This window comes from Manacus vitellinus, unplaced genomic scaffold, assembly GCF_001715985.3.
Source record: "Manacus vitellinus isolate BGI_N305 unplaced genomic scaffold, ASM171598v3 scaffold_32_pilon, whole genome shotgun sequence".
NCBI lineage: Eukaryota > Metazoa > Chordata > Aves > Passeriformes > Pipridae > Manacus > Manacus vitellinus.
This window is the reverse complement of record NW_021940460.1, coordinates 4,287,148-4,312,306: the sequence shown is the minus strand read 5'-3', so window position 1 is coordinate 4,312,306 and position 25,159 is coordinate 4,287,148. Positions and strand designations below refer to the sequence as shown.

General features: G+C 46.3%; 1 protein-coding gene across 1 annotated transcript in view; it reads right to left on the bottom strand.

Moving 5' to 3' along the window:
- Positions 1 to 24,050, bottom strand: part of LOC108640377 (collagen alpha-1(XXVI) chain-like) — a 36,811-nt gene extending 12,761 nt beyond the window's left edge. The window contains exon 1 of the mRNA XM_018076523.1: positions 24,001 to 24,050. Within this exon, the coding sequence (XP_017932012.1) occupies positions 24,001 to 24,026 (26 nt within the window). The 5' untranslated portion in view covers positions 24,027 to 24,050. The remainder of the gene's footprint in view (positions 1 to 24,000) is intronic.
- Positions 24,051 to 25,159: the final 1,109 nt, after the last annotated feature.

Here is a 25,159-nt window from a genome sequence, read left to right as displayed (position 1 = left end):
CTGCCAGGATAATGCCAGAAATATCTGTCCTGAAATTATGGAAACCAAAACTTCTCTTTAAGATGTGAAGAGGAAAGAAATTGTCCCCACCACAGGAGAGGAAGGAAGCAGGAATATCCACTCTAGCAACATGTAACAGAGCATGAAGGGGGATAAATACTAACAAATTTACAGTGGAGTTACTCAACGTTTTAAAACAGAGTACAATTATCAAGGGCTTGAGTGCCTCTCCTCACGTTAAGATCATTTTTCTGGATTGTCAATGAAATCCAAATAGATATTTATTTACACATGCAATGCTTTAACTGTTATGTAGCTTATATGTCTGTCCCTCTGGCCTTTTCCCAGAGTTATCTGGGAACTAGTACTGTTTCCATGGTGCAGAGCTGGATTATCCCACACTGATTATTTCACTCTAATACTGATTTTGGGAGGCTTCTGAGACAACTTGTCCCACCTTCTTGGGTACAAACAAAGCACTTCTGTATGAGATTAAAAAAAAAAAATAAAAAAATTCAACTGTACTCTGAACAAACCCCTCCATATCTGATGCTGAAGATAGGGAGCTTCATATTCCTGAAGGGAAATGAGGTGAACAAAGATGAACAGCCCAGCACACCCCAGAAGAGAAAGGCAGGGGATGGAAGTAGACTCCACAATTGCCAGAGGGATTCTCTCAGCTTATCTGCTCTGCTTAATATATAATGGCAGCTCAAAACTGCAACTGCCAAGGAGAAATTGGAAACTAATTGTTACCCTCTTTAGTCTTCCCTTGCATAAACTCAGATTTAATGCCATCTTGTTCCTTCAAGGATTATTTTCAACCAGCTTGGGGGTCTAGCACTACATTTGTGGATCTGGAGCTGAACAGGTGGCACTGTGCAGGTTGCCTATGTCAAAAACTGCAGGAAAGGTTGATTGTTTTGCACCATGTACAAAGCTGGTTTTGCCAGGGTTTCCATTCAGCAGGTGGGGCTGGAAGGCACATAGATTTTCTTTCTAAACAAGCTCAAACCCACTGTTATCTGAGTAGGTCTCACACCTTTGAACAGCTTATTCCAAGGACCAGATAGAGCAGGTCCAAGGAATTTGGCAGTCAAGTTGTAACTTCTGCCTGGGAAAAGCCTTCCACAAAAGTGAGATGTGGTGAACAGACCATGTTACAACTTAGTGACAGTCTTGGGCAGCAGCTGGAGGTAAAGGCTGTTCCCACTCTACAGCCCACAGGACAGAGCACGCTGGGGTGGGGAGAAACCCAACACTTCCCCAGGTTCATTTCTCCACATGACCTGCTCAGGGACCTGTTATAAAAGGGATCAATCATTAGAGGAAGTGAAAAGCTCCCCTGAAGCTCTCCATTCACTGCTTTCCTTGCCTGAAGCCATCACCTGGGTTTGCCAGGCTGAACAGGACTGGTAGCCCAGGGCAGGATAACAGACCTTTCACTCCAACCTAGGGACAACCTTTCACCTCCCTGAGCAGGAGCACAGAGTGCAGTGACAGTGATAAAGCAGCACACCACTCATCACCTCAGCACTATGAGTCTTCTCTAAAGGAGTGGATCACAAGGGCACAAAAAAAAAAAAAATTTAAAAAAAATAGTCAGACCCCAAAGATACTCAGCTAATCCAATGTGGACACAGATTTCTCCAACTTCTCTCTTTACCAACAGAAAGAAGAGGTTGGTTAAAGATACCCACAGCCAGGAGTGAAAGGTACATTCCTATTGATAAAGCATCACACTCTTGGCTTTCCATAAATGACATGATTTTCCTACAAATGCAGCTTTTAGGTATCTTTTACTGTGGCACACGAGCAGGTGAGGCAGACAGGAACACAGCTGATCAAGGATGCATTAGGATGTACAGCTTGGAACTCACTGGAGATGTAAGAGCACAGTGATTACAACAGAAAGAAGACAGACAGACAAAACCACCCCAAGATTTCTCTTTGCAAGCCAGAAGTCAGCAAGAACAGCCTCCAGAAGGCAAGTAGGCTTCACACAACGTGACGAAAGGCCCCATCACGGCTTAGGGAGATTATAAATGACCCTTTATATTATATACAGATGCTAGGAGGGAAGGTTTAGGACTTCTACTGGCACACATCCAGGATGGCAGAGAATACATTGCTGCTTATTCCAAGAGAATATTCCAAGCAAGCAAACAAAACAATCCAAACAGCAGCTCCTTTAGGGTTGGGTCTGTCAGATCTCTGGGTGCTCATCACCAGCATATTTAGAGTGATGTCCTGCAATGTCACAGGGAATTGGTCTTTGCTTAGAGAGACAAGTTTCACTGGGGCCATTGCCCCCAGCCTTTTCCAAAGGGACACCCTCCTCTCACAGCCTATTTAATTCTTGGAAGACTTTCATGGGCAACAGAGACCGTGGCCCACAAGCTACTGATTTAAACAGTTTCACTCTGGGGCTACAGACCAAGATCTCATGTCTTGCTCACAGCTGACATGTTTTTCCAGAGGGAATATGGCTGTTGATGCCAGCAGATGCCCAACTGTATTTAGTGTGTAGGTTCAGGATGTTACTGTGGACCTTTCAGGCTAAATGGAACAACAAAATCAGTAGTTTATTTCCACTTGGACACACTCTGAAAACTATTCTGAGCTTAAACAGACCCCTCCCTCAGCAGATGCTGGGAGGGAGTTGCCTGCTCTCTGCTGACTCAGCATGAGCAGTGATGCCTTCAGGCACTTGGACACTGGAGAAGACAAGAAATTCTCACCTTCCAGGGCACAGGTCAAGGGATCTCAAGGGGAAGTTGGACTTACACAGAGAGCTGGAGCTGCAATTTGATTCTGATGCCAGAGAGGAAGCCCTGTCTGCACCCCACTGGCTTTGTGAACCTCCCGTGTCCCTCATCAGATGTTTATTTGGAAGCAGAGTTCATCCCCTGGAGATTTTGGATGTCTGTACAGCCTGTCATCCAACAGTGAGAGGGAAAAGAGACTGCAGAGGGTGGAGAAGTGTAAGGTAACAGATACTCAAGCTAAAACACTGTAGGTTCCAGAAGAGTCATATACTCACATATCAAAGTTTAATTCCTGGATAGCATGACTGAGTTAGCTTAGCACAGTCCTTTCATAGATGGGAAGACACTGACAGCAACCTTCCTCTTTCCCTCTTCTCACCATCTGGATTTGCCCAGGACTGTTCCCTAAGCCCACAAACTCCAAGGGTGTGTAAGGGATCCCTCCATCCATTCATCCCCCCTGTGAATCCTTAGAAATGCTCACAACCACAGCACACGTCTGCTTTTTTCCTAGTGCAAACTGCTGCCTTCTACCCAGGCTTCTCTGTCTCCTGGGGGTCCCTGGAGGACATTCTAGGTGGTTTGCAAGAGAAAAGCCAACTGGCTCTTAGGAGGCTTCATTTCACTGGAGAAGGGATCACGAACTGAACAGTGTCAGGGCTGAAGTGATCAGGACCCAGCAAGTCGCCTGGTTAATCAGGAGCGTGCGAGTCGAAAATGAAAGCGGCCACATTCCTGCCTAATCACTCCTTTCAATGGGATGGCAGCTCAGCTCCACACACAAAACCCACTGGCTGCCGTGCCCTGCTAGGGACAGACCTACAGCAGGCACCACCTCCCACACACAGGACCTGATGTGCTCCCTGGGGTGAAGGATGTGGCTCCAACTCCCCGATATCCGTGGCCTTAGAGCACACCAGGCTCCCACCAGCGTGAAATGCTGCACTTCCAAACACAATCCTACCAGCTGGACTCTGCACAAAGCCTTTGATGCTGTTGTAGAGCTGAGAAAGGCAGAGATTTGGTGTGGGTTTAGTACTTGCAGTGAAAGCTCAGTGCCAACACAAAAGCTCAAACCACCAAGACTTAACTGGTCAAGCCATGAGGAAGAGAATTCTTTCTGGGAGTGGGGGAACACTTAACATGTAGGATTGTTTCATCAGCACCTGTTGCATATGTTTGGGCATGAACTGACCCAACAAATACCCCAGAAGTCTCTCAGTAAGGTTGGCATTTCTGATGCTTGTGACTTGCCCTAAAGCTTTGTCCTGTGTAAACAACTGCACTGAATTATCTTTTTGTTTCCATAAGGATAACACACTGTGTGTTATACTTAGCAGAGATCAACATTTAGGGCACAGAAAACAGTAGGAGTGTTTTGATAGCTAGATAGATTTCCCCAAGTTTCCTCATGACATTTTTCACTGGAGCTATCAATTTCCCTGCAATCCTAGAGAGGAATTTCAATAAAATCAGAAGGTCACTGACTTTCACTGGGAAAAAGTTGCTGTTCTGACTCAATGAAAGCAAACTGTGCCCTTTTCTCTGTGTAAATAGTACAGCATCCCACTTGCTTTGCCAGAACAGCAATCCATACACTGTGTGCTGGAGCCTGGTGCTAGGAGGGTTAGTTATTTATATATTCCCCCGAGGCCAGGAACAGAAGTTGCCCTCTACATGCCCAGAAATCCAGATTCAAAGGCTGCCAGGCTCTCTGGGGTATCTCCTGAACAATCCAGTTCTGTAAAACTGCATTATTCACTTCTTATCCACAAATACACCCCTCCCTGAACGTGCTTCAATCACACATGAGGATCAAGTTTACCAGCTAATTCAGTTGGCTGTGGGCAGATAACTCCTTACTGCTGTGACCTGGCTAGAGAGGAAACAATCCCATCCCATGTTACTGGAAAGCTCAGATGAAAGCCAAACTGGGCTTAAGTTTCTCCTGTTCTTGGTCATATTCCTGCTCTCCCCAGGTAACTAGGTTTCAGGATCAAGGCTGTCATCCAGCTTGTTGCCCAGCAAAGAGCCAGCTACAAAATTCAGTTGTAACCAGCAGTCTCCACAATATTGGAATGTTCAGAGCTGATGGATTGATTCAGGCCTGTAGATTGATGGACCATTGCTGAGGAATCCATCAAAGACCACCTGGCAGAGGCGAGGGGGTGGCTGTGCATGAGCTTATGATGGCAGGGTTCAGTTCTGCTCTTCCAGTACAAGTTTTAAGAGGTCTGCAAGTCAGAAGACACGACAAGCCACAGTAATCTCGTTGTCAATATTGATGTTTTACGCATGCCTTGCTCCCACTGAGCACTTCACAGTCACTAACAGAGGTTACCCTGACTCCCGTGAAAAAGGGAGAAAAATCTTTGTAACAGCCCATTCATTTTGGGAAATGAATAAAACTGGAAGGCTGCTGGTGTTTCTGCAGCCAGACAGCAGCAGCCATTTGAAGCAGCAGAGAGCCAAAGGCACGAACAAGAATAAGACAAGTTCCAGGTCTCCCAGTTTGCTGTGTTGGTCAGACAAAGATTGGAAGGAGCTCCAGTCTCTCTGCACACACCACCACTCCACCCCCCCAGTAAGAGTCTGAACAAAGTGGCCATAAAAATAAGTTCTGGCTCCCCAAGTAAGATGGGACAATTTATCTCGGAACCTCCCAATAGCATAACCCTTCCCCAGGGGGGCAATATGTCCTGTGCTCAGTGCACTTCAAATACTCAGTTGCCAATAACAGCCTTAAGTTTTCCCACACAAAGTGGATTATCAGAGCCTGCTGGAGGGAGTTTAGTCCTAGAGGAATCTTTACCTTAGGAGGAAAACACAGTTTAGTCTGCACAACTGCTTCAATCTTCAGCAAATTCTGTAGCCAAGCACATTTCACTGTGCTTTCCTTGCTTTGTTGTGTGCAGGGTTGACCCTCCAAACAGCATTTCCTTGAGGGCTGAGCTTTCTTCAATTCATGGGAAACTGCACAAGATTTTACCTTACCCTTCAGCAGTCATCAAAGCTACAGGGGTTAAGGGAAAACTTCTCCCTACTGGAATTTTTAAACACCTGGAAGCAGAATAGCTAAATACCATGGAGCACAGCAACTCTTCTTCAGAGACAAGGAGGGAAGCAGCTCCCAGAGCAACATTCAGCTTCTTCAGCCATGAAACCATTCCCCTTCTCTTCCAATCCCCAACCCCATTCAAAGGGATTTTCCAACTGCTGCAGCTACTGCAGGAGGGGCTCTGAAGATGAGAGCACTCCCCTGTGACACACATGGATTCATTTGTACAGCAGAGCCACCCTGGACCTCATCCCTGATATAAATGCAGGATATAAGAGGCAGAAGCAAACACAGAAAAGGTTGATCAGGCAGGTAATTAATAATTATAATTTAATATTTAACTTAATGTTATATTTTAATAATTCTAATTCTTATTAATAATAAATTAATCATGGCCCTCTATGCCTACATACCTGTTCATATGTTCATAAGGGGACAGGGGTGAGAAGGCAGAAGGCAAATTTCTCCAGCATAAAGTCCCTCTGATTTATACCCACCTTCTGAGTTTGCTGGTGACACGTTCCAGCTGAATCAAACAATAAATATGGTTGACCTGAACCATAATTATCCTCATCATGGAAACGAAAGAAGTTAGTCCATGACTGAGTGCTCAGAAATAAAAGGGGGGTTCACTCCTTTGAAGTGCTTTGCTTTTACAGACATTTTTCTATGCACTGAAATGTTTTGCTGCTCCCTCCCTGAGCTTATCACAATCAATGAGAAGACAGTAGTTTCCACTGTTCACAGAGGGAGGAAAGAGGAAATGCACAAAAATATCCATGGAATCTGTCTCTGTTAAATTAGACTGACTTGATGGAATCTGGCATTTGATATCCATGCAGTGTGGAAATCATGCACAATTACAACCAAGTCATTTTTGCAACATAAAAGCTCCTTGAAAGCCTTTCAAAAGAAGAACCTGAGTCTAAACATTTTTGCACAGCTGGATAACCTGGTTGTAGGTGGGTCTAACACCTTCACACTGTGAATACATCCATAGTACTCATTTGTTCATTCCTAAGAAGCCTGACCTTGGAAGGAGGAGTGGGATCACAGAAAAAAAAAAATCCTTAAGACCTTGACTGAAAGTAGAGAGCTGGGATTTGTTTAATCTGAAACAGATCCCCGTGTTCAAAGTCTACATTTGGCACTTGGCTGTGTCCTCCTCTGAGGATCTGATCTAGAACAGCTTAAGCTGAGGACAGGGATCCTGATCCTGATTACAAGTACAAGACTAACTGATAAAAGTCAGTACTTCTAAGTTTACAAAAATCCATTCAGAATTTAACTTTGAATTAGTTGGAGGTGGAGTGGGAATTTTAAGTGGAAGGATAGGACACTGGCACACACCTGCTCAACCTCAAAACCTTTGCAGAGAGAAAAGCATGAAGAAAACTGGCATAAAGAGTCAGCAAAACCCTGTAACAGCATCCTGTGCTTTACTAGCACTGCTGTTGTGGTGCAGCCTCTCCTCCACCACCCACAAAGTCAGTCTGTCTTTATTTCCCCCTGCTACATCACCCAGTAACAAAACAACACTTTGCACAATTCAAAATGGACAAATGAGGCTCCTGCTGTTTTCAGTATCTCCTTCAAATCACACCCTTTTCCCTCCAGAGCCTGGATCAGCATGGACAACCAGTCTGCCAGGACTGAACAGGGGCTGCTCCCAAATTCATTTGTTTGCTTATAGAGCTCTGTATGGGCAACAGAACATCTCTGTGCTTCACATTCAGCCCCCGGTGCCAAAGCCCCAGCAGCAATGAATGCCACATGCATGACAGGGACACTGGGCCTAAGTGCAGCAGTGTTTTTCATTAGCATTATGCTGGCACCAAAAACCACAAACTACAGCAAGAACAAAAGGCAATGTCAAAAGGAGAGTGTTGAGCATATCAGAGGAAAAAACAAGATGGCACGATCGAGTCATTGCTTCCTATCGACTGCGTGATGTTAATCTGCCCGTGGGACAGGCAGGTTTGGGGTTCTTCTGGAGCTGGACAGGGGGGATGCTGCTGTCACTAGAGTAGTACAGGTATATCCTTTTGCTAGCTAAAAAGAAAAAAAGATATATATTGAAGATCCCCCAGACAACACATTGGTTTCTCCTTAAGGGAATTCAGATGTGGGGTTTTTTTGGTTTTCAACAGAGCAGTGAGCCCCAAAAGGTATCACAAACCAGATCAGAGCATCAGCTTCAGATTCACAAGTGTTAGGATGCAACTGGAAATACCTGTACAGACAGCTGTGTCAGGTAAACTGAACCCAGGACTCCTCTAGCACATTACAATTATTTCATTCAGTCCAGGTCTTCAGTATGTTCAGCAACTGGTAAAGGAGTTTGTGGGCTCTGGTATACAAGGCACTACACAGCAGACATTTCTAAAATAATTACCTATCCTGTGGTTGCCCATCATTGCTGGGAACAGGATTTCAGGAGCCAAAGGGACCTCTCTTCCTGGAGTGAAGCTGCAGTAGGTGTGTGCAGGCTCAGCCTGTTTCCAGTGACTGCCCAAGAGCCAGACACGACAACCTCACTGGAACTGCCAAGGAAACAGCCTTTCTTCAAGTGCAAGAAAACCCTACAGCTCTCTAATGTTTCCTGTGCTGGAGGAGGTGATTAGAAACAATAAGCCAGTCTAGACAAATCCATCTTCTTATTTGGCTTCGAGATCAACAATTTCTCTTTTCCCCTTTTAATTTGTCAGATTAGCCACTTGTGTTCAGTGAGGCAACTGAAGTTCAGGTACCCATCAGCCTGAGACAAGAATACTGCTGGTGCTCCAGGAAGATTCTTTTGGGGACAGCTGTACCCCATCCACATGTCTGTACCTCAAGAGCCAAGCACTTTTCTCTAGGAACTGCTCTACTGATGTGCCAAGGTCATTCTGAACATCAGGCTGTGTTGTGGAAAGTGGATTAAATGAGATGTCTTTCGCCTGCCCAGCTCAGAGATCCCAAGATGAGCCATGTGAGACCCAATCTAATGACAACAAAGCCTTGGAAAACCCCTCTGCCTGGGCATTCAAAGTGTTAATCAGGCTGAAAAACAACCCCCAAAGCCTGTGTGTTAATTTGCTATTTAAATTGAAAACTTTTCATCCCACGTCTGCCATGTCTGGCACAAGGCTGTCCTGGGCGTTACTACAATAAAAAATAATTTGGAAAATAATCCTATTGTTCCAGTCACACCCATGGGAGTTTCATGTGTAGGGAAGTAGGAACATCAGAAGTGGGATCTGTTGCGTGATCAGAGAGCTGAGTTTGCCCTTTACAACAGTAAAGGGTATATTGGGAGGGAGATCAGAAGCAGGGGGCTAAGGCAGGAGGATGCATCAATAGCTTCAAGGTTAATAAATTCTGACTTGCGCAGCCTAAAACTCTCAAAACCCACCTTTAATGGAGTAAACTAGCAACAGCCTTTACAAACATGTCCACATCCATGGATGGTTACTCGATCACATCTTTTCCTTCCTTGGCTCCCCCTCAAGCCAGTCATTCCCAATGCCCATTTCAATGAAGGGAATTGCCCTAAAACACCTCCCAGTTGCCAAAGCAGGAGCCCTTTCAAAGTGCTTCCTCTGCACAAAGTAGAAGCCTCCTTCAGAACTCCCTGTGACTGTAACACAGCTTGGATGGGGTAGTTACAGGCACAATCTGCTGTACCAGCAACCCCCTTTTCACCTTCCTCCACATTCCCACTCTTCCACTCTCTTGGCTGCATCCATCCAATGCCATAAAAAAATATAACTACACAGCATTTGTTGTGGATCACCCAAACCCTTGCTAGTGAACACTGTGTTGCCTCATCAAGTTTTAAACTCAGTTTTAAGCAGATTGTTTTAATCACACAGAACCCTTTGCACTTCGATATCTGTCTACAGACAGACTGTAAAGAGACATCTACAAACTTAAGTGCTCTACCTACCTATTTTCAATGTAAAAGGTTCTTCTGCTTTTAACAACTTCCTAAGCTTTCCTTGGTTTTGGAAGCAATCTCCATAGTTCATTTCTAGCCAAGAACAATTATGTGTATTCTCCTTTTAAACCTTGCTACAATCCAGTTTGTTCATTAGAAATAATAAAAAAAAAAAAAGCTTAAAAAAAGCAAGGCTTTCTCTTGTGAACAGAAACACCAACACCTTCCCCTGTTATTAAAAAATTCTTGAGCAATCTAAGAAACCGCTTTAGTGCCTCGGTGCTTTGGAAGCCTCTCTTTGGAAGGGAGAGGGTCTTGAGGGAGGAGATCTACATGTCGGTATCCAGGTGGAAAATGGGTTTGATTTGGCCAAGTAATAACAGCTGAAAAAAAAACCCCAACCCTCCATAGCCTGTGCACGCACAGTAGATTCCTTTGGAATGATAACACTGCCTCGAAACATTCCCCAGTACACACGTGGGAAACCGGATGGGGAGGAGGCAGCACCGAGCAAGAGAGGGGACAGCAGGAGGTCTGACATACAGACATGTGGTCAGAAAAATTCCTGCCCTGTTCTGGGGGGAATTGGACAGCAAACTCCATTAGACAGGGGTTCGTGGAGGTTTTTGGTTGTCGAAGTTTCAAGTTACCTGCCCATGCAAAAGGGCAGAGCAACCAAACTGCTCCTCCACAGCAAAGGGGGAAAATCCCCAACAGCACTTGAACCACAGGTTTGGTGAGGGTGCAAACTGATGCACACAAATGATCCCTACTCCTAAAGCAGAGGCTTCACAGGCATCCCTCACTGTTCTGCTGGGAAAGGGAATGTCTGGAGTTATTGGTGAGGGGGGTCTCAGTCTGTGAGAGTGGCTGACACTGCATACACCCACATCCCATTTTAAACACACTACTTGCAAAAGCTTGGGGCAAATTCAAGGCAAAGCCATTAAAGAGAGAAGAAGGTTTTTTCTCCTCCTCTGTTTACCCAGAGTTTTTCAATCAGAGGATGAAGAGTGACAGAAGTAGTGCAGAAGATAAAAGTTTGACTAAAACAAGCAGTTATAACCTGAATTTTATCGATGGGTGACAGTTATTCTGTATTTCTGGTACCTTTTTCATAGTTTGGGAAGAACAGCTTACTGGGTTTTTTTCTTACTGCAGGCAAACCAACAAAGCTGTGAATGACACAGGGCTGCTCAGTAACAGTCTGTGTTTATTATTGCACTAAATATGTACACAAACAGCCTTCACACACCACAGCTCCAAGCTGCTCATGTTTTTTCCCCCCTCACACACACATATATGAGAGTTTTCCTGTGCACCTTTCAGCACAGGTTGGAGAAATTTTTACATGCAGTGTCCCAGCAAAGGATGGTGCCAAATTTAGCCACCCTGCAACCAAAACCAGAACTGCCATTGCAACACGGAATCATAGAATATTCTGAGTTGGAAGGGACTTGTCTGGATCAGAGTCCAACTCCTTGCCCTGCACAGGACATCCCAACAATCCCAGCATGTGTCTGAGAGCATTGTCCAAATGCTCCTTGAACTCAGGCTTGGGGCTGTGCCCACTGCCCTGGGGAGCCTGTTCAGTGCCCAACCACCCTTTGAGGAAAACCTTTTCCTGGTGTCCAACCTAAACAGTGCTCACTTGAGCCATTTCTAAGGAAGTCCACAGGGATGTCCATCTGAAAACAGCAGAGCTGAATGTCAAATTAAATGGCTGTGACACACTCATGTCACGTGCTTCTTACAGCAAAAAAACTTGGTGTGAGTCTGTTGAAACCATTCTCATACACAAGTCAAAAAGCTTGGTTGAACCTCAGAGTATGCAGTGACAGAACAGCTATCAAACAGGTTCCAGTTGCTGTCAGGTTGACCACAGGAGCAGCCCCTGTTTACCTATTTAACTATTACTGGCAACATTTCAGCCAAAAGTCCATGGGAGGTGCCCAATTCTGGTCAAATGCTTGTGTGGGGTTTGGTGTTGGTCTTAGGTGGGGTTTTCTGGTTGATTAAAAAAACCAAACAAAATAAACAAACAAAAAACCCCAATAAAAAACCACCCCCAAACACAGAGCTCACAGAGGTGCCGTACAAAGTGAGTCTCAACTCCCCAGGGATGTTCAGACCCCAATCCATAACCCAGACACAAGGTGTTGTCCAATATAATCCAGTCCAGTCTCCAACTCAAGAGACAAGTTGTGATGATTCTTGTAATTCCACATTCCCACTTTTCTCCCTGCTCTTCCCAGCCAGTGCAGAGACACAGCTTCACCCCAACCTTCCCAAAGGTTATCCAGTAACTTCTCCAAATGGTACCTGGGAGCTCAAACTTTACTGTCAGCAAAGTTCTACAGTCATTTGCAGAAGTTACTTTGAAAACCTTCTAGTTCAGACACCAACAACCACTCAGCAAGGCCTGACAGCCGTAATTAGAGAGCTCGATTGTTTCAAAGGACGTTACCCAAGAAAATTAGTCCATTGCTGCAGTCCTTGCAGTAAACTTCCAAGGGGTTTGGTTGCAGAGGTCTTGCAAGGGTTTGAGCAGACTTTTAATTACACTATCAGGCCTCAAGTATTTCTCTGGTGCTTGGCAAAACGAGATCCTATTATTTCTGCTTGCAACGCACACTCATTCAGAGCTTATCCACAGGCCGACAGCCTAAGAATTCCTACCGCTTTGTAATCCAAAATTTTCGTATCATTTGTGATATACATTAGTGACTTCCAGTAACAGCTGCCTAAGAGACAGCATTTTACTGTGTGATAGTTTAAGCCCTTTGGCTCAGTGCTGTATCCTGAAATACACTGCAGGGAGACTGGAGCTTTTGCTGCAGGTTACGCTGATTTACAGCAGCATTAAGCCAAGCACTGGAACATCCTACAGAGCCAATTTGCCTTTTTGCTCTCTGCTGTACCTCAGATGGGAACACAAAGCTTGCAGCAGCATCCCAGCCCAGACCTGCCTTTGGTGTGACCAAACAGCACCAGCGTTGGAGCACTTGGCCACAGTCAGTTTTGCCCTGAGCCTGTCAGTCCATGCTGGTTTTAAAGGTATGTCCCACATTCAGGCTCCCAAAAACCTTCACTGGCACTGGGGACAGGAAAACACCCCAGCCTGTGCCATCCCCCAGCCCTCTGCTGCTGGGCAATCCAGCCTGCCCTGCTCAGCTCCCTCTCTCACCTCTCAGCTTCCCCTTCAAACTAAATCCTTGTCTGCAAAGACTAACTCCCAAAGACTTTCCAGGCTCAGAGAGGTGCAGTAAACAGGGAGCACAACGACCTCTGTTCTGTAAGTGGAAGTTTATACAAGTGCCAAGTATTATCATTCATAGATTTATTATAAACTTCTGCATATATTCATATACAGTACTTTGGATTTTGCAGTTTTCCCTCCAAGATATAACCACACCCTCATGAAATACTCCCCAGAGCCTTCCCTTACATGAAGGGAAATATTACTATTCCCATTTTATTTAGGGGAAAGAAAAGAGAGAGAGAGAACTTGCAAGTCTCAGTTCCCAGACTTTGTGCTGCTCTACAGAATGTACATTGAGCATTTAAGGAAATAGCCTTTTTCTTGGGAAAGAGTGTGGAAAACAAAGCCTTATGAATCAGCCAGCTAATAATTAAAAGCAACTAAATCCAGATCACTTTAAGCTGCACATGAGAATCTGAACTCCTCAGATGCCGAATTCCTCTGCCGACCAGAAAAGCCAGGGTCACTTGCCCAGCTGGTCACTATTGTTCTGTCCAATAAAGTTCTGGCAGGAATGCATGTTTAACAAAATACAGAGATTAGGCATAGCAAAGAATGCAGCTCCCCCCTCAGTGTTTAGGTTAGCAGGGTTTGCCATGTTGAAATACTGGAGCTTAAGCATATCAGATTTTCTCTGTCCTGTACTGCCAGTGCCAGTGCCAGACACAAGCTGACAGCTCAGTTCTCAGGAGCTCTGCCATTTTAGTTTTAAAGTTTATTAAAAGCAGTATAAAAAGTTCACCTCAAAGCTGCAATGGTCACTAATTAAATCAGTGTTTTCTTGGGGATGTAGAGACCCAAATGAGAACAGCTCTCTGTGTCTCCCATGCACCAGAAGCTCTTGAAGGGCAATTTAAACCAAGTCAGAGATGGCAGGGACCAGATCCTAAGACATCTTCCAATGTCTTAGGATAGCTTGGATTTCCAAAAGGAAATCACTTGTATTTCCAGTGACTAAATACTGCATCATAATGGCAATGATCTTCCCAACACCTGACATATCCTGGTTCTGAACCATCAAGAGCTCTTCAGTTCAATTTATGAGGGACACAAGACTAGAGTGATACAAGAATGTCGTGAGAACAAGCCCTACAGATGTTCTGACAGAAACCTTCAGAGATCTTGCAGGAACACAGTTTTTACCAAGTCAATGCTCTGACAAAGCAGCCCTGATACCTCACTGGGCCAAGAATTTCTCAGCTCAGAAAAAGAATGATATTAAATGGATATTTGAGACTCCTAAGTAGCTTTGCAATGAGTATAGTCCTTGGAGAACTGAATGCAAGAAGATTAAAAATAGCCTGAATATACCTCAAAGTTAACAGCCTATATTCAGAGATACCAAGGATTCCTAAGTTCCCCTGAAGGGGTACAGTAGCTCACAGTGGGTGAGATGTGGTTCATAGGTAGGAAGCATCTAAGGCCCTGTTACCATGGCAGTCTCTCCTCTCTTTCTCCCTCCACAAAAAGCTGAAATATCATTTTCTGTCAGAGCCACACAGTAAATCTGGAAGAGGTACAGCTGAGATACAGACCTGCTGACAGGCAGATCTAGGTGTTTTCTTCCAGGAGAGCCTTTTTTAGTTATCCTAGCACAGCAACAGAAACCTTATTTTAGCTGGCATCACTTTGACTGCCACTGAAAATGCAAACAACTCCAAGTTTGCACAAGATACAGCAATGAGACAAAGCAGCCAGACAGCCCACATTGAGCAGGGTGGCAGAAACCAGACAGGTTCTGTGGAAGCACAAGATGGAATTAAGGAAGCCAAGAAAGCCAAGGCAGGAGCAAGAGAAGTGGCATCAAATGAGAAAAAAAGTTTTCTTCTTTAGGGAAAACACAGGCAGAATGTCCTCGGGTTGGAGCGTTGAATTCGTGTCGGGAGAGCTGTCACCCATTGCTGCCTCAAATGAGGATTTGAAAAAGCTCCCTGTGCTCTGCTGTGTTTACAGCAATAATGAGAGCCTGGAGGAAAGGGTTAGAAACATCTGAGTTTAATAAGGGCTGAGCAGCACACAGCAAAAAAGAAATGTCTGCCCTTCCGTTCGGGGCTACCACACCCCACCAGGCACGGCCGCACCGGGCCAATGGGAGCCCCGGCACGGAGACGTTATGTCATCCCGCCAGCCCATCTGCCCCCAGCCCTTTCCCAAGGAGAAGGAGCATTCCCAACCAAGCTGAGAACTCCCAGCACCACACTTTTGAACAACTAAATAAGCAAAGTCCTGTGGGGAAAAAGCAGATGTTGATTGACCCCGGGAACAAAACGAGCCATGGACAAGAGGGGAAGTTTTTGTGCAGTGCCTTAACTGAGCAATCCCATCTCACAGGGTCATCACAACAGGGCAAAAGGAGTATTTAGCTCATTTAGCACCTATGCTGCTGCCTTTTCTTAGTCCTAAACAGCTCCAACATGCACAGGGTAAGGAGCATCCTATTCCCATTTCTCATACAGAACAGAAGACCAGGAACCTTAGTACTCAGCCCTGCAACTGCAGTTGCTGTGCCTCCTTCCTCAGTGTCCACCCCCAAAACTGTTCTCACATGAAACAGGTACCTTTCATGGAACACCTTGGCCTACACAGCCCTTATGAGGCACTCCTTCCCACAGCCTTGGTCTTTTTATTCCATTGAGAAGTGGAAAGCAGGAAGCAAGAGTCTTGTCCATCTGGAGAGACAAACACAACTCCTCTTCAGAGCACACACATACATACAGAAAAAAAAGTGGGGGACACCCAGAAGAAACAAAACTGAACCTGTTCTTAACTCTACAGACTCAGTACAACTTGGTTACACAACCACATCCAGGGAATACTCCCCTGCCTCATGATTTCACTGCAGTGGCATTTCTGAGATGCTCTGAGCAAACACATGCCTGTATCCAGCGCAAACACTGCAAAGAACATCCCTTCCACCCAGTTCCTGGAGGCAGAAAAAGTGGAATTGATTAAAAAGACATTTGACTACATAACCTGATGTCAAGATTGGACGTGAACTGGGCATTCCTATGTAGTGGTACCTCATGTTAGCTTTAAAGTTTTGACAGATGGTTTGTTTGCTCAGCACAAAGGAAGGTGGCTGGATAAGGACAGCCTTACTCAGCTCTTGGAGGACAGACAGGAGACACCCAAACCACAGGGGTAGAGTCCTGCAATAAGAGAATCTCACAGATACCTTCTCTTCTCAGTTCCAAAGAGCTTTCGAAATCAACTGCTATGTTTTTAAGTGGTAGATTCTGTTTTCCAGATAAACCATATTGATATGGAAGAAGAGACTGGTCTGTTCCAAACATGAAACATTATGAAGTTGCCTTCAGCTTTTGTCTCAGTAGCATCCATTGTGTGGTCCTCTGGGGGAAAGCCATTTCTAGACAGATAGGAGAGGTTTTTTCTGTGCCAGAACTATGATTTCCAAGCTTTGGAAGCTGAAAAGGAGTCTGAAACAGCTTCCTATTTGTTAGTCCTCCCAAAAAGATTCAAGCAGTCAAGCCTAGGTAGACATTACAGACAACACTTTCACCCAAGCACACTCTTCACTTCCGCGTCTGTTCAATTCCAAGAGGAGGAAAACATTAAACTTATCAAAACCATTCAACTTCATCCAAACTTGTCAAAGCATCTAAACCATGTTATTCCATGCAATAAATTTCACATCAACAAATCATTTCTTCCAAGAAAGGAACAAACCCAATAAGGAACAATATCACAGTTCCCACTCTTGTTTGCTTCTGCAGCATTAAGGACTAACTCAGATCAGTACAACACTGTGCACAGTTAAACTAAGCAGGAGCTTTAGTATTATTCAACTATATAAAAACCTCAGAAATGTAGGACAGGAACCCAATCAGCAGCATTAGCCTTTTTTTACTTTTGCAGCCATGCTCCTCAACAGAATCTTTGTGATATCTAAGTTGGCACAGCCTAGCTGTGTGCTCAAAGCCTCAAAACAAACATTATGCCTGAGTGGAAGTAAGTTTAAGCACTGTCTAGATCTGCCTAATTAAAAGTGAGTTGAGAGCTTTGTGCATATTGCAGAAACATGGTCAGATGAATTTTGATATTACCCTACAGGAGAGGCATCTGTGCTGTACAAACCAGTAACCTTTCCAGACATGCTAGAGGTCTAATGCAGCAAAAAGCACGAGTGGCTGGTCCACTATCCCACTGCAGCAGCCCTAAAGCACTCTATGCTTTCAGGCCATCATCATCTGAAAGTCAGTCTTCATTTTTCCCCCTGTATCAAGACAATCCAATAAAACAAAGATGTGAGTAACTATTCTATGATTCAAGTGTCACAGAATCACATCCCAAAGAAAACCTGTGAAGTTTCTAACCTGCCTGTTTCAGCCAGGATTTTAGGACACTGCCAAGCTCAGCTTTGAGAAAATTAACAAATAAGAGTTATTGAAAGAGACACATTTGTTAATGTACCCAAGGGGAGCACAAGTTCACTGCCACCCATTGTTTTGCCTCTCTGCTCCCTTTTTCTTCCTAGAGTTGGTAAATGAAACCTACCTGAGAGGAAATGATTCACACAAGCAGCTGGAAAGACAGGATGGTAGATTTCCTAAAGGAATAATTTACTGCAGTGACTCCAGTCACATCTGGTATTTCAAAGCCATTCCAGTGTCACCAGGCCCTTACACTGCCATTGCTTCCACTGCTAATGGCATTGTGAAGTTACAGCACTGAGTCAGATGAAGATCATATGGCTGCAAAGTCCAGGAGACAAACACCAGATAGTTCCAGGGTTTGGTGATGAGCTCAAGACCTTCTGACCCCTTGGTTACCTGGGTCAGGCACTTCAAAGTGGAATTAGGGCAGAGGACTCAGCGTGATACAAATCCTGGTTTGTTTACTTGACATCCTCAGAGCCCACAGCAAACCAGAGACCCCAGGCAAGGAGCAGACTATTAGGTGATGGAGGGAATGACTCAGAGAGCAAGATCCTGTCAGTAAAAAGGGAGAACCACATTTGGCCAATATGTAGAGTTTTATATTCCACACCCACTTAAGAGTCACAAGAGGTTCAGAATTTGGGGCCGAAATAAGGTTCAAGTCATCTTTCTCTGGTAAAGAGAGAATTAACAGAAATCCAACAGGAAAACTCCAGATATGTGTTCTGTCAGACTGCATAAATTGGGATACTGATGTACAGATCACCTTTTAATATGAAGAACAAGTTTCTATCACATAAAGAGACCCACAATTACTTAAAAGTACTAAAATCTCCCCTAAGAGGCTGGAGGTTGTTACAGTGCAGTGCAGGTGTGCTGGGGAGGAGCAATTCCAGCCCAGCACAGGCACAACACTGGTGGTTATTCTGAAAAGAAGACATCTACCTACAACAGGTCCACCAAGACATCTTGATCTCCAGAGCCAGACATTCAAGTGACCTATTAAGGAACTGGTGGCCTCAAGGAATAATTAACAACATATTTCAAGCATCAGCTAAACATCTGAAAGCATCAACACTTCAGGTTTCTCAGGGGGAAGCAAGACAAGATGTAGTACAGAAAAGGTGTTGTCTGTTTAAATATCTTCCCCACATCAAAGCAGCACACAGAGCATGTTTAACTGTTCCAGGGCAATTTGCCCTCTGACATGGAGTAAACCATTGGTAAAGGAGGATCTGGAAGCCAGGTCTTGCTCTCCTGGGCTGGGCTCGGATGCACAACAAGAAATGGATGAAGGTCACCTGGCCTCTGTCTCCAGCAATGAAAAGCTGCACTTACAGATTCCAATGGACTGACATTACTTTCCTCTCCATATCCATCCCCAAGAAACATCACTGCTGTAGCAAGCACTGGGAATTACTGTGACCAGAAGAAGTACTGATGTGTAGTTACCAGGATAATCTGGATAAGGATGCCATGTACTGTCCTGTTGTTTGTAACATCGTGGTTCTAATGTTCACTCACAGGAAGAAATTTTTAGGGTGAGGTGTGTTTTGAAGGCCTATCACAGCTGGACTTTGCATCCAACCCAGATGACTTCTGTGATGCTACTGTAATGCTCACTCTAACAAAGAATCATTATCCTACATTTCTTTTGGGTTCATGTTTGGGAGTTTTCTTTCAGCTACCTCCACCTCACATCCAAAGAGGTTTCCAGTCGAAGCCCTTCTAGTGTCAGAAGTGTTTAACTCCCACACTTGAGCTCACAGGGGCCTGAGGCATGACTGATTAGAAAGTACAGGAAAACAGAGTGAGAGAACACCAATTCCAGAGACAACTAACACAGATACAGCCATTCTTTGAGAACCAAGCTACTTCCAGCATGGTAATAGTACTCCATAGTTTCATTTTGAAGGGTGTGAATAATTATACTTCCTCCTCTAATTTTCCCTTTACCACCACCCCAAGCTTCTTAGACTGCCCAAGGCCTTAGTTTTCTGACACAAAAACATGTTCAGTAGTCCTTGGAGCCTCAGGAGCCCATCTCTGAGTCAGACTGCAACCTTCCTATCAAGGGCTATATCAGCACAAAGGATCCCAGAAACTTCCTCCCTTGGAGAAATATAATTCTTACAACAAGTGAATTTTCAAAATATTGATAGCAGATTCCCAAACAGCTCAATCATGTCTTCACCTCTTGATTAAGGGCAGGAAAAGACAACTGCAGGAACATGGTGTGTATCAAGGAAACATGTCAGCTGCAGAGCATCCCATCAGTATGTGCTGACACATACCAAAACCTGGAGCTGCAGCAGTAACTTCCAGTGCTCTGGCCCTGCTTGTTTTTGACTCAGGAGAAGTGCCAGAAGTCACTGGACAAAGTACTCACTGGGAAGATTGAAGAAGAAAAGTGAGAATGGCCATGTAGTGTCATGAACAGGAATCACCTTCCCACCATCTCATCTCTTCCACAGCCTCTCCCGGGCAGAGGCCAGAAAACTCTGCTGTGACAGAGCTGCTGTTGCCTCACATAACTGAGGTGCTACCAAGATCCCATGTTAATGGCAAAAGGACACTGAACAGTGTTAACAACAGTCTGATTCAGTCCTTGAAAAAAAACAAACCCTTCACACCCACATAGATCAGTGTCAGACTCAGAGCAAAAAGCCTCATTCCCGTTGAGGACCATATTAAATCCAGAAAGCTCCGGCTCTCCCAACCTGAAGCTGCACCCGGCAGGAGGTTCCCCCCACAGGTCCAACATTGTGGCTGGGGAAAGTTTTCCCACACAGATTTTCCCATCAGAAAGTGAAGCTGTTAAGACATTTGCCAACAACAAAACTCCACCGCTCAGGGGGAAATTAAAACATACAAAGATTGCTTCAACGTGTGATATTTGACTGAGCACTTGAATTTTCTTTTCATGACACCCACCAGTGATTTTTCCCTCCCTGCAATTTTTTTACTTTCCCCTCTGCTTTAAACTAGAATAGGAGATTCTCTCATGGCAGAGTTCCATTGAACTAACTAACTAAATAAATAAATAAAATCTACCAGCTTTCCCAACATCATTGTTTAAATCAGCTTTATGTGGTTTTATACAACACTTTATAGAGTTGGAGAGGGGCACGTTCCCCTGACAAAGCATCAGCTGCCCAAACCACTGAGGCATGGGAAAACTGTGTGAGTGTGAACTGGGGAAGGTCTTTGGTGAGCAGAGACACAGCCCACACTGCTGTAAGCGTGGTAGCTCAGAACAAAGATCTGCAGGCTAATAGATATGTAAGACAAATGACATGTGGTTCTCATTGCAGCTCATGCTTTGGGAAGGGGGTACCTTGGAACAGATCCAGCTGGGATAGGTTTATCCCATTACTCTCCTATAATTTTCTGCCGTTTCAAACCCTTTGACAGTTACTGTAGTTTAACATCACACCCCCTACAGCCCGAGGCCTCTCTGACAGCCCCGCGGACAGACCCACCCCCACCCGGGGCCGAAACCCGCACCAGATGCGAGAGCCGTGCGAGGCACAGGGCTGGTGCCCGCTCTGTGCCTCTGACACCCGATGGAAATCCGTATCCCAATTCCCTGCCCAAATAAGCGGTGCTAAAACAGAAGCCCTCCTCCACAGCAGCACAACTCACACGGACTAGCTATTAGCAAGAGGAGGAGGAAAAGAGGTAGAGACAGGATGGACGAGCCCTGAATATTAAATCCCAAGTCCCCATTTAAGGGAAAGGCAGGGGGAAAAAAAAGAAAAAAGTGAAATTCAAGAACAACTGGAATCAGGTTAAGCCACTCTCTTGCTTTATACAGTGCAGCTCATTCATCTGAACAGCTGTTTCACCTCTAGAGAAGTACCCAGAGAAAACAGAGGGGAGGGGGAGAAGCCTAAATTGTTTGCTCTACTGGAGCAGCAAGATACAGTAAATCAAAACTGATTTACATTAAGTTTATAAGAAATTGGGTTGGGGTAGGAAGGAGAGGAGAAGAGTGGGAGGTTTGGTTTTAAACAGCTACTTGGAAGCTGCAGCTCTTGAACAGAGATCTGTAATTAAGGGCTTTCCTTTGTTGAGCTGAACAAGTTTCTCCTCGCAGCCGAGGGCTATAACAGTTCCCTCTGCCGGCATCCCCCGTGTCCAGGCTCGGGAGGTTTTCCGGCTCTGGCTGCGCCGTGCACAGGGAACACGCTGCCCTACAGACCCAGCAAAGCCCCTTCCCGTCCCCGACGGGCTGAGGGCGGTAAGAGGAGAGAGTTTGCGGGTGTCATTTCCCAAAGCTCAGCATCTCGTTTTCCCAGCCGCCCCCTGTCCCTGAGAGGGACAGTGCTCAGGCAGGTAGGGAGCCTCCCGCATCCCAGTTAGGATGCGGGCAGCCCAGCCCAGCCCGGCTCACTCCTGTGCCCTCCGCGGGGACCGCTGCCCGTGCGTCCCCCGGAGCCGCCTCTCCCGGGAGGCGTTCCCGGTCTTACTCACCGGCGACTGGCGAAGCCGCTGCCCGGCGAGCCCGAGCTCTGCTCTGGGTAGTTGTGCTGCAGGGTTGATGCTGGGAATTGGTAGAGGAAGCCCGTGCCCAGCGCGCACCCGTGCAGGCAGCAGCACCAGGACAAGAAAAGGGCGAGCTGCATTTTTGCGAGGACGGGCTTTTCCCACCGCCTCCCCCTTCTCCTCTTAGACGGCGCGGCAGGCGCGGGGCCGCACCGCGCTCCCCGGCCGGGTCAACGCGGGATCCCACGGCACGGGAGATGCCCCCGGGAGCGGGGACCACGGGGGGCGCGGCCCGAGGACACGGGCTGGGCCGCTCCGGCTCCCGAAGGGAAAGCGCGTCCCTCGGCAAGCCGAAGCCCGGCGGCTGCTGCCCGCGCAGGGGTCGGGGCCAGCGCGGCTCGATGGCGCCCAGGGCGCTCACTCAGCCCCGGATGCCTTTTCAAATTTGGCGAGGTTGGTCCGACTCCGTCAAAGGGGGCGTGGGGCTTCGGCGTTAACCCTTGCCAGGCCTCGCGGCAGACCCCGCTGCGAAGGGGCTCCGAGGGTGCGGGCACCCGGGCACCCCGAGCCCGGGCCGGGGACGCTGAGCCGCGGCCCCGCGGGGCACGGAACGCCCGGGGCTGCGCGGGCCCCCGGGGCAGAGCTGGCACGAATACCCACCCCCAGCCGAGAGCCAGGTCGAGGGCAATCCACTGCCCAAAAGCCTGTGCCTGCTGCCATATTCATACTGCAGAAATTACACAGATAAAGGAGGAAATAAATAATTTTTAAGACGCTTCACTCGCAAGGTAACCAGCGAGAATGTGATCTCTGCTTCAGTATGTGCATCCTGCACATTCTGGCATCACATGGGGACACGGCTCAGCCGTGAATGTGACAGTGTGGGGTTGGCTGTTGCACTCAGTGGCCTCGAGGTCTTTTCCAACCTGCGTGATTCTGTGATTCACAAACACTCTCTTTGCCACCACTTCCCACAGACCACCTCTGCCTATCATCCAGCATGGCCCTGAGCTTGGAGAACTGCACAGTCAACCCCAGACAGGAGGAACATTTTTGCAGGAAGGATGTGGGTGTTTCACAAAGGCACTACCCTGAGAAGGAAGGCAGCAGCACAGCTCCCTCTCTGTACTGCAGCAGAGTCTGTGTTTAAAACCATTGTACATCTCCCATTTGGCTGCAGTGTCACAGACCCCATTTGCTGGCCTTTCAGCATTCCCTCCCAGGTCAAGAGGAACCTGGGCTGCTGCAGCTCCTGAATGGGCAAGTGACTCATCTGAGCCGAACTCCACAAGGAGAGACTTAATTTTTGAGGTGACACAACTGTCTAAGTTTTTTCCCCTCAGATCCTGCAAGCTCTCAACACTGCCTCAGCACCTTCACTGTGTGACCATCCAAAGACAGCCCTGATGTACCACTGAAACACATCTTTTGCTTTCATGCCAGGGGCCCAAGGCCTCTCTGTGGGGCTCAGCAAGGGCAGAGACTTCTTCTCCTCAAGAGCAACACAATTCCTATAAGATACCACAGCTGAAAAATGTTACCCAAAAGATACTGGGAAACTCCACCATCTTGTATCTGGCATTTGTTCTCCACCCACAGGTGAACACCTACCCCTTCCCCCACAGTGCCCACCTCCAGAGCCTGCACACAGAGACAAATGGCCCCTGGCTGGAGCCTGTAACCAGACAAGTTTAGACTGCAAATGAGGCACCAGGTTTTTCAACAGCCACTGTCATTAATCACTGCAGCAAATCCCCCAGGGAGGCAGAGGTACAATCTGCACAGCAGCTCAGCACGGCCTCCCTGGGGGTGCCCAACAGCTGCCCCCGGGTGTGCCAGACCCAGAGCTGGAAAGAGCAATGGACCAGCACTCTGAGCTCAAAGAGAGCCCTAAAAGCCTGGTGCAGGAGCACTGGATCACCAAGCCCACTCAGAAACAGGCACTATTTATTTACAAAAGGCCCGCAGTGCCTGAAGCCAGGATATAACAGGCCCCTCTGTCCCCAGCCCTGAGCACCCTTCCCTTTAGTCTCCTCTCACCCTCAGCAAGGGGAACATTTTCCCTGCCTTTCCCCCCACAAGAAAACACAAAGCTCCCAGCAACTCACCCTAGGATGCTCAGCCTCTCAGCCATTCTGCTCCAAGTCAGTCCTGAGGAACCCTCTACTCAGCCTGACAGGGTAATAAAAGAAAACACCTACTCTCTGGTCTCCCCTCTCAGTTGGGCTACAAACCACACCAAATTCACTTGTCTTTTGAGGAAGCAGTCAGGAACTGGAGCACCCACAAAGCAGTTTTTGAAGGCTCCCCTCCCCTTTAATCTGGGTACTCGTCCTCAGCTGTGTGTGCTCAGCCCAAGTGGGTTCAGCTGGACATCCAACCACCAGCAGTTTGTTGCAGCTCCAGGCTGAGTGCTGAGGGCTGGGATCAGCCTTTTGTCCCAAACACACAAAGTTCCCCTCTCCTGACAAGCTGGGATAGATCATTTATCAATATTTAATGACACTGAACAGCACCAGTGGTTTTCTGACCCATTCTCCTGGCTTGGGTTACCCCCTTCAGAAGCTCTTCATAGTCTTTAAGTCTTAACTCCCCAAGAACATTTCATTTTCGGCTGCATGCAAAATTTGCTGCTTCAGCCTTCACTGATTTTGCAAGACCCTGGGAGATATTAAACACAGGTGATTAGACAAGACATGATTCTGGCAAATTATTAGAGACATCTGTAGGAAGCTAATGGTCTTCCTATTTCATGAACTGAGAGACTGGAGACCAGAGGTCAAATGACTTTGCTTGAGACTGGAAAGAGCTAAAGGCAGAGCCAGAAACAGAGCTCAGATCTCCAGACTCCCATTCCTTCTGCCCTGTCCCTAATGCACACTTGCTTCTACTCTGTATGGCTGATTTGAAATGAAAATGAAGAATTGACTTCCAAGCTGTTTTTGGAAAGGGAGGAGAAAGGGTGATATTGTCTACTGTAAGGGGAGAATTAAAGATGACATTTCATTTTAGTCCTTTGGATATGTGTAATATAATCAAACACAATAGCAGTAATAAATGAATATTTTTTCTCCCCACGGTGCTTACGAGTGCAACATATTCTAACAATTTCTCAAAACTATGTTGATAAATTGGAAACACAGTGATGGAGGTAACAAAGACAGCCAACAAAAACATAATCCATTCAATTTATCAGAGGGACTGGTTTTGAGAAGAGAACCCTTGAAATCCGAACAGTCCTATTCTTACAAACCAGACGTAATGTAT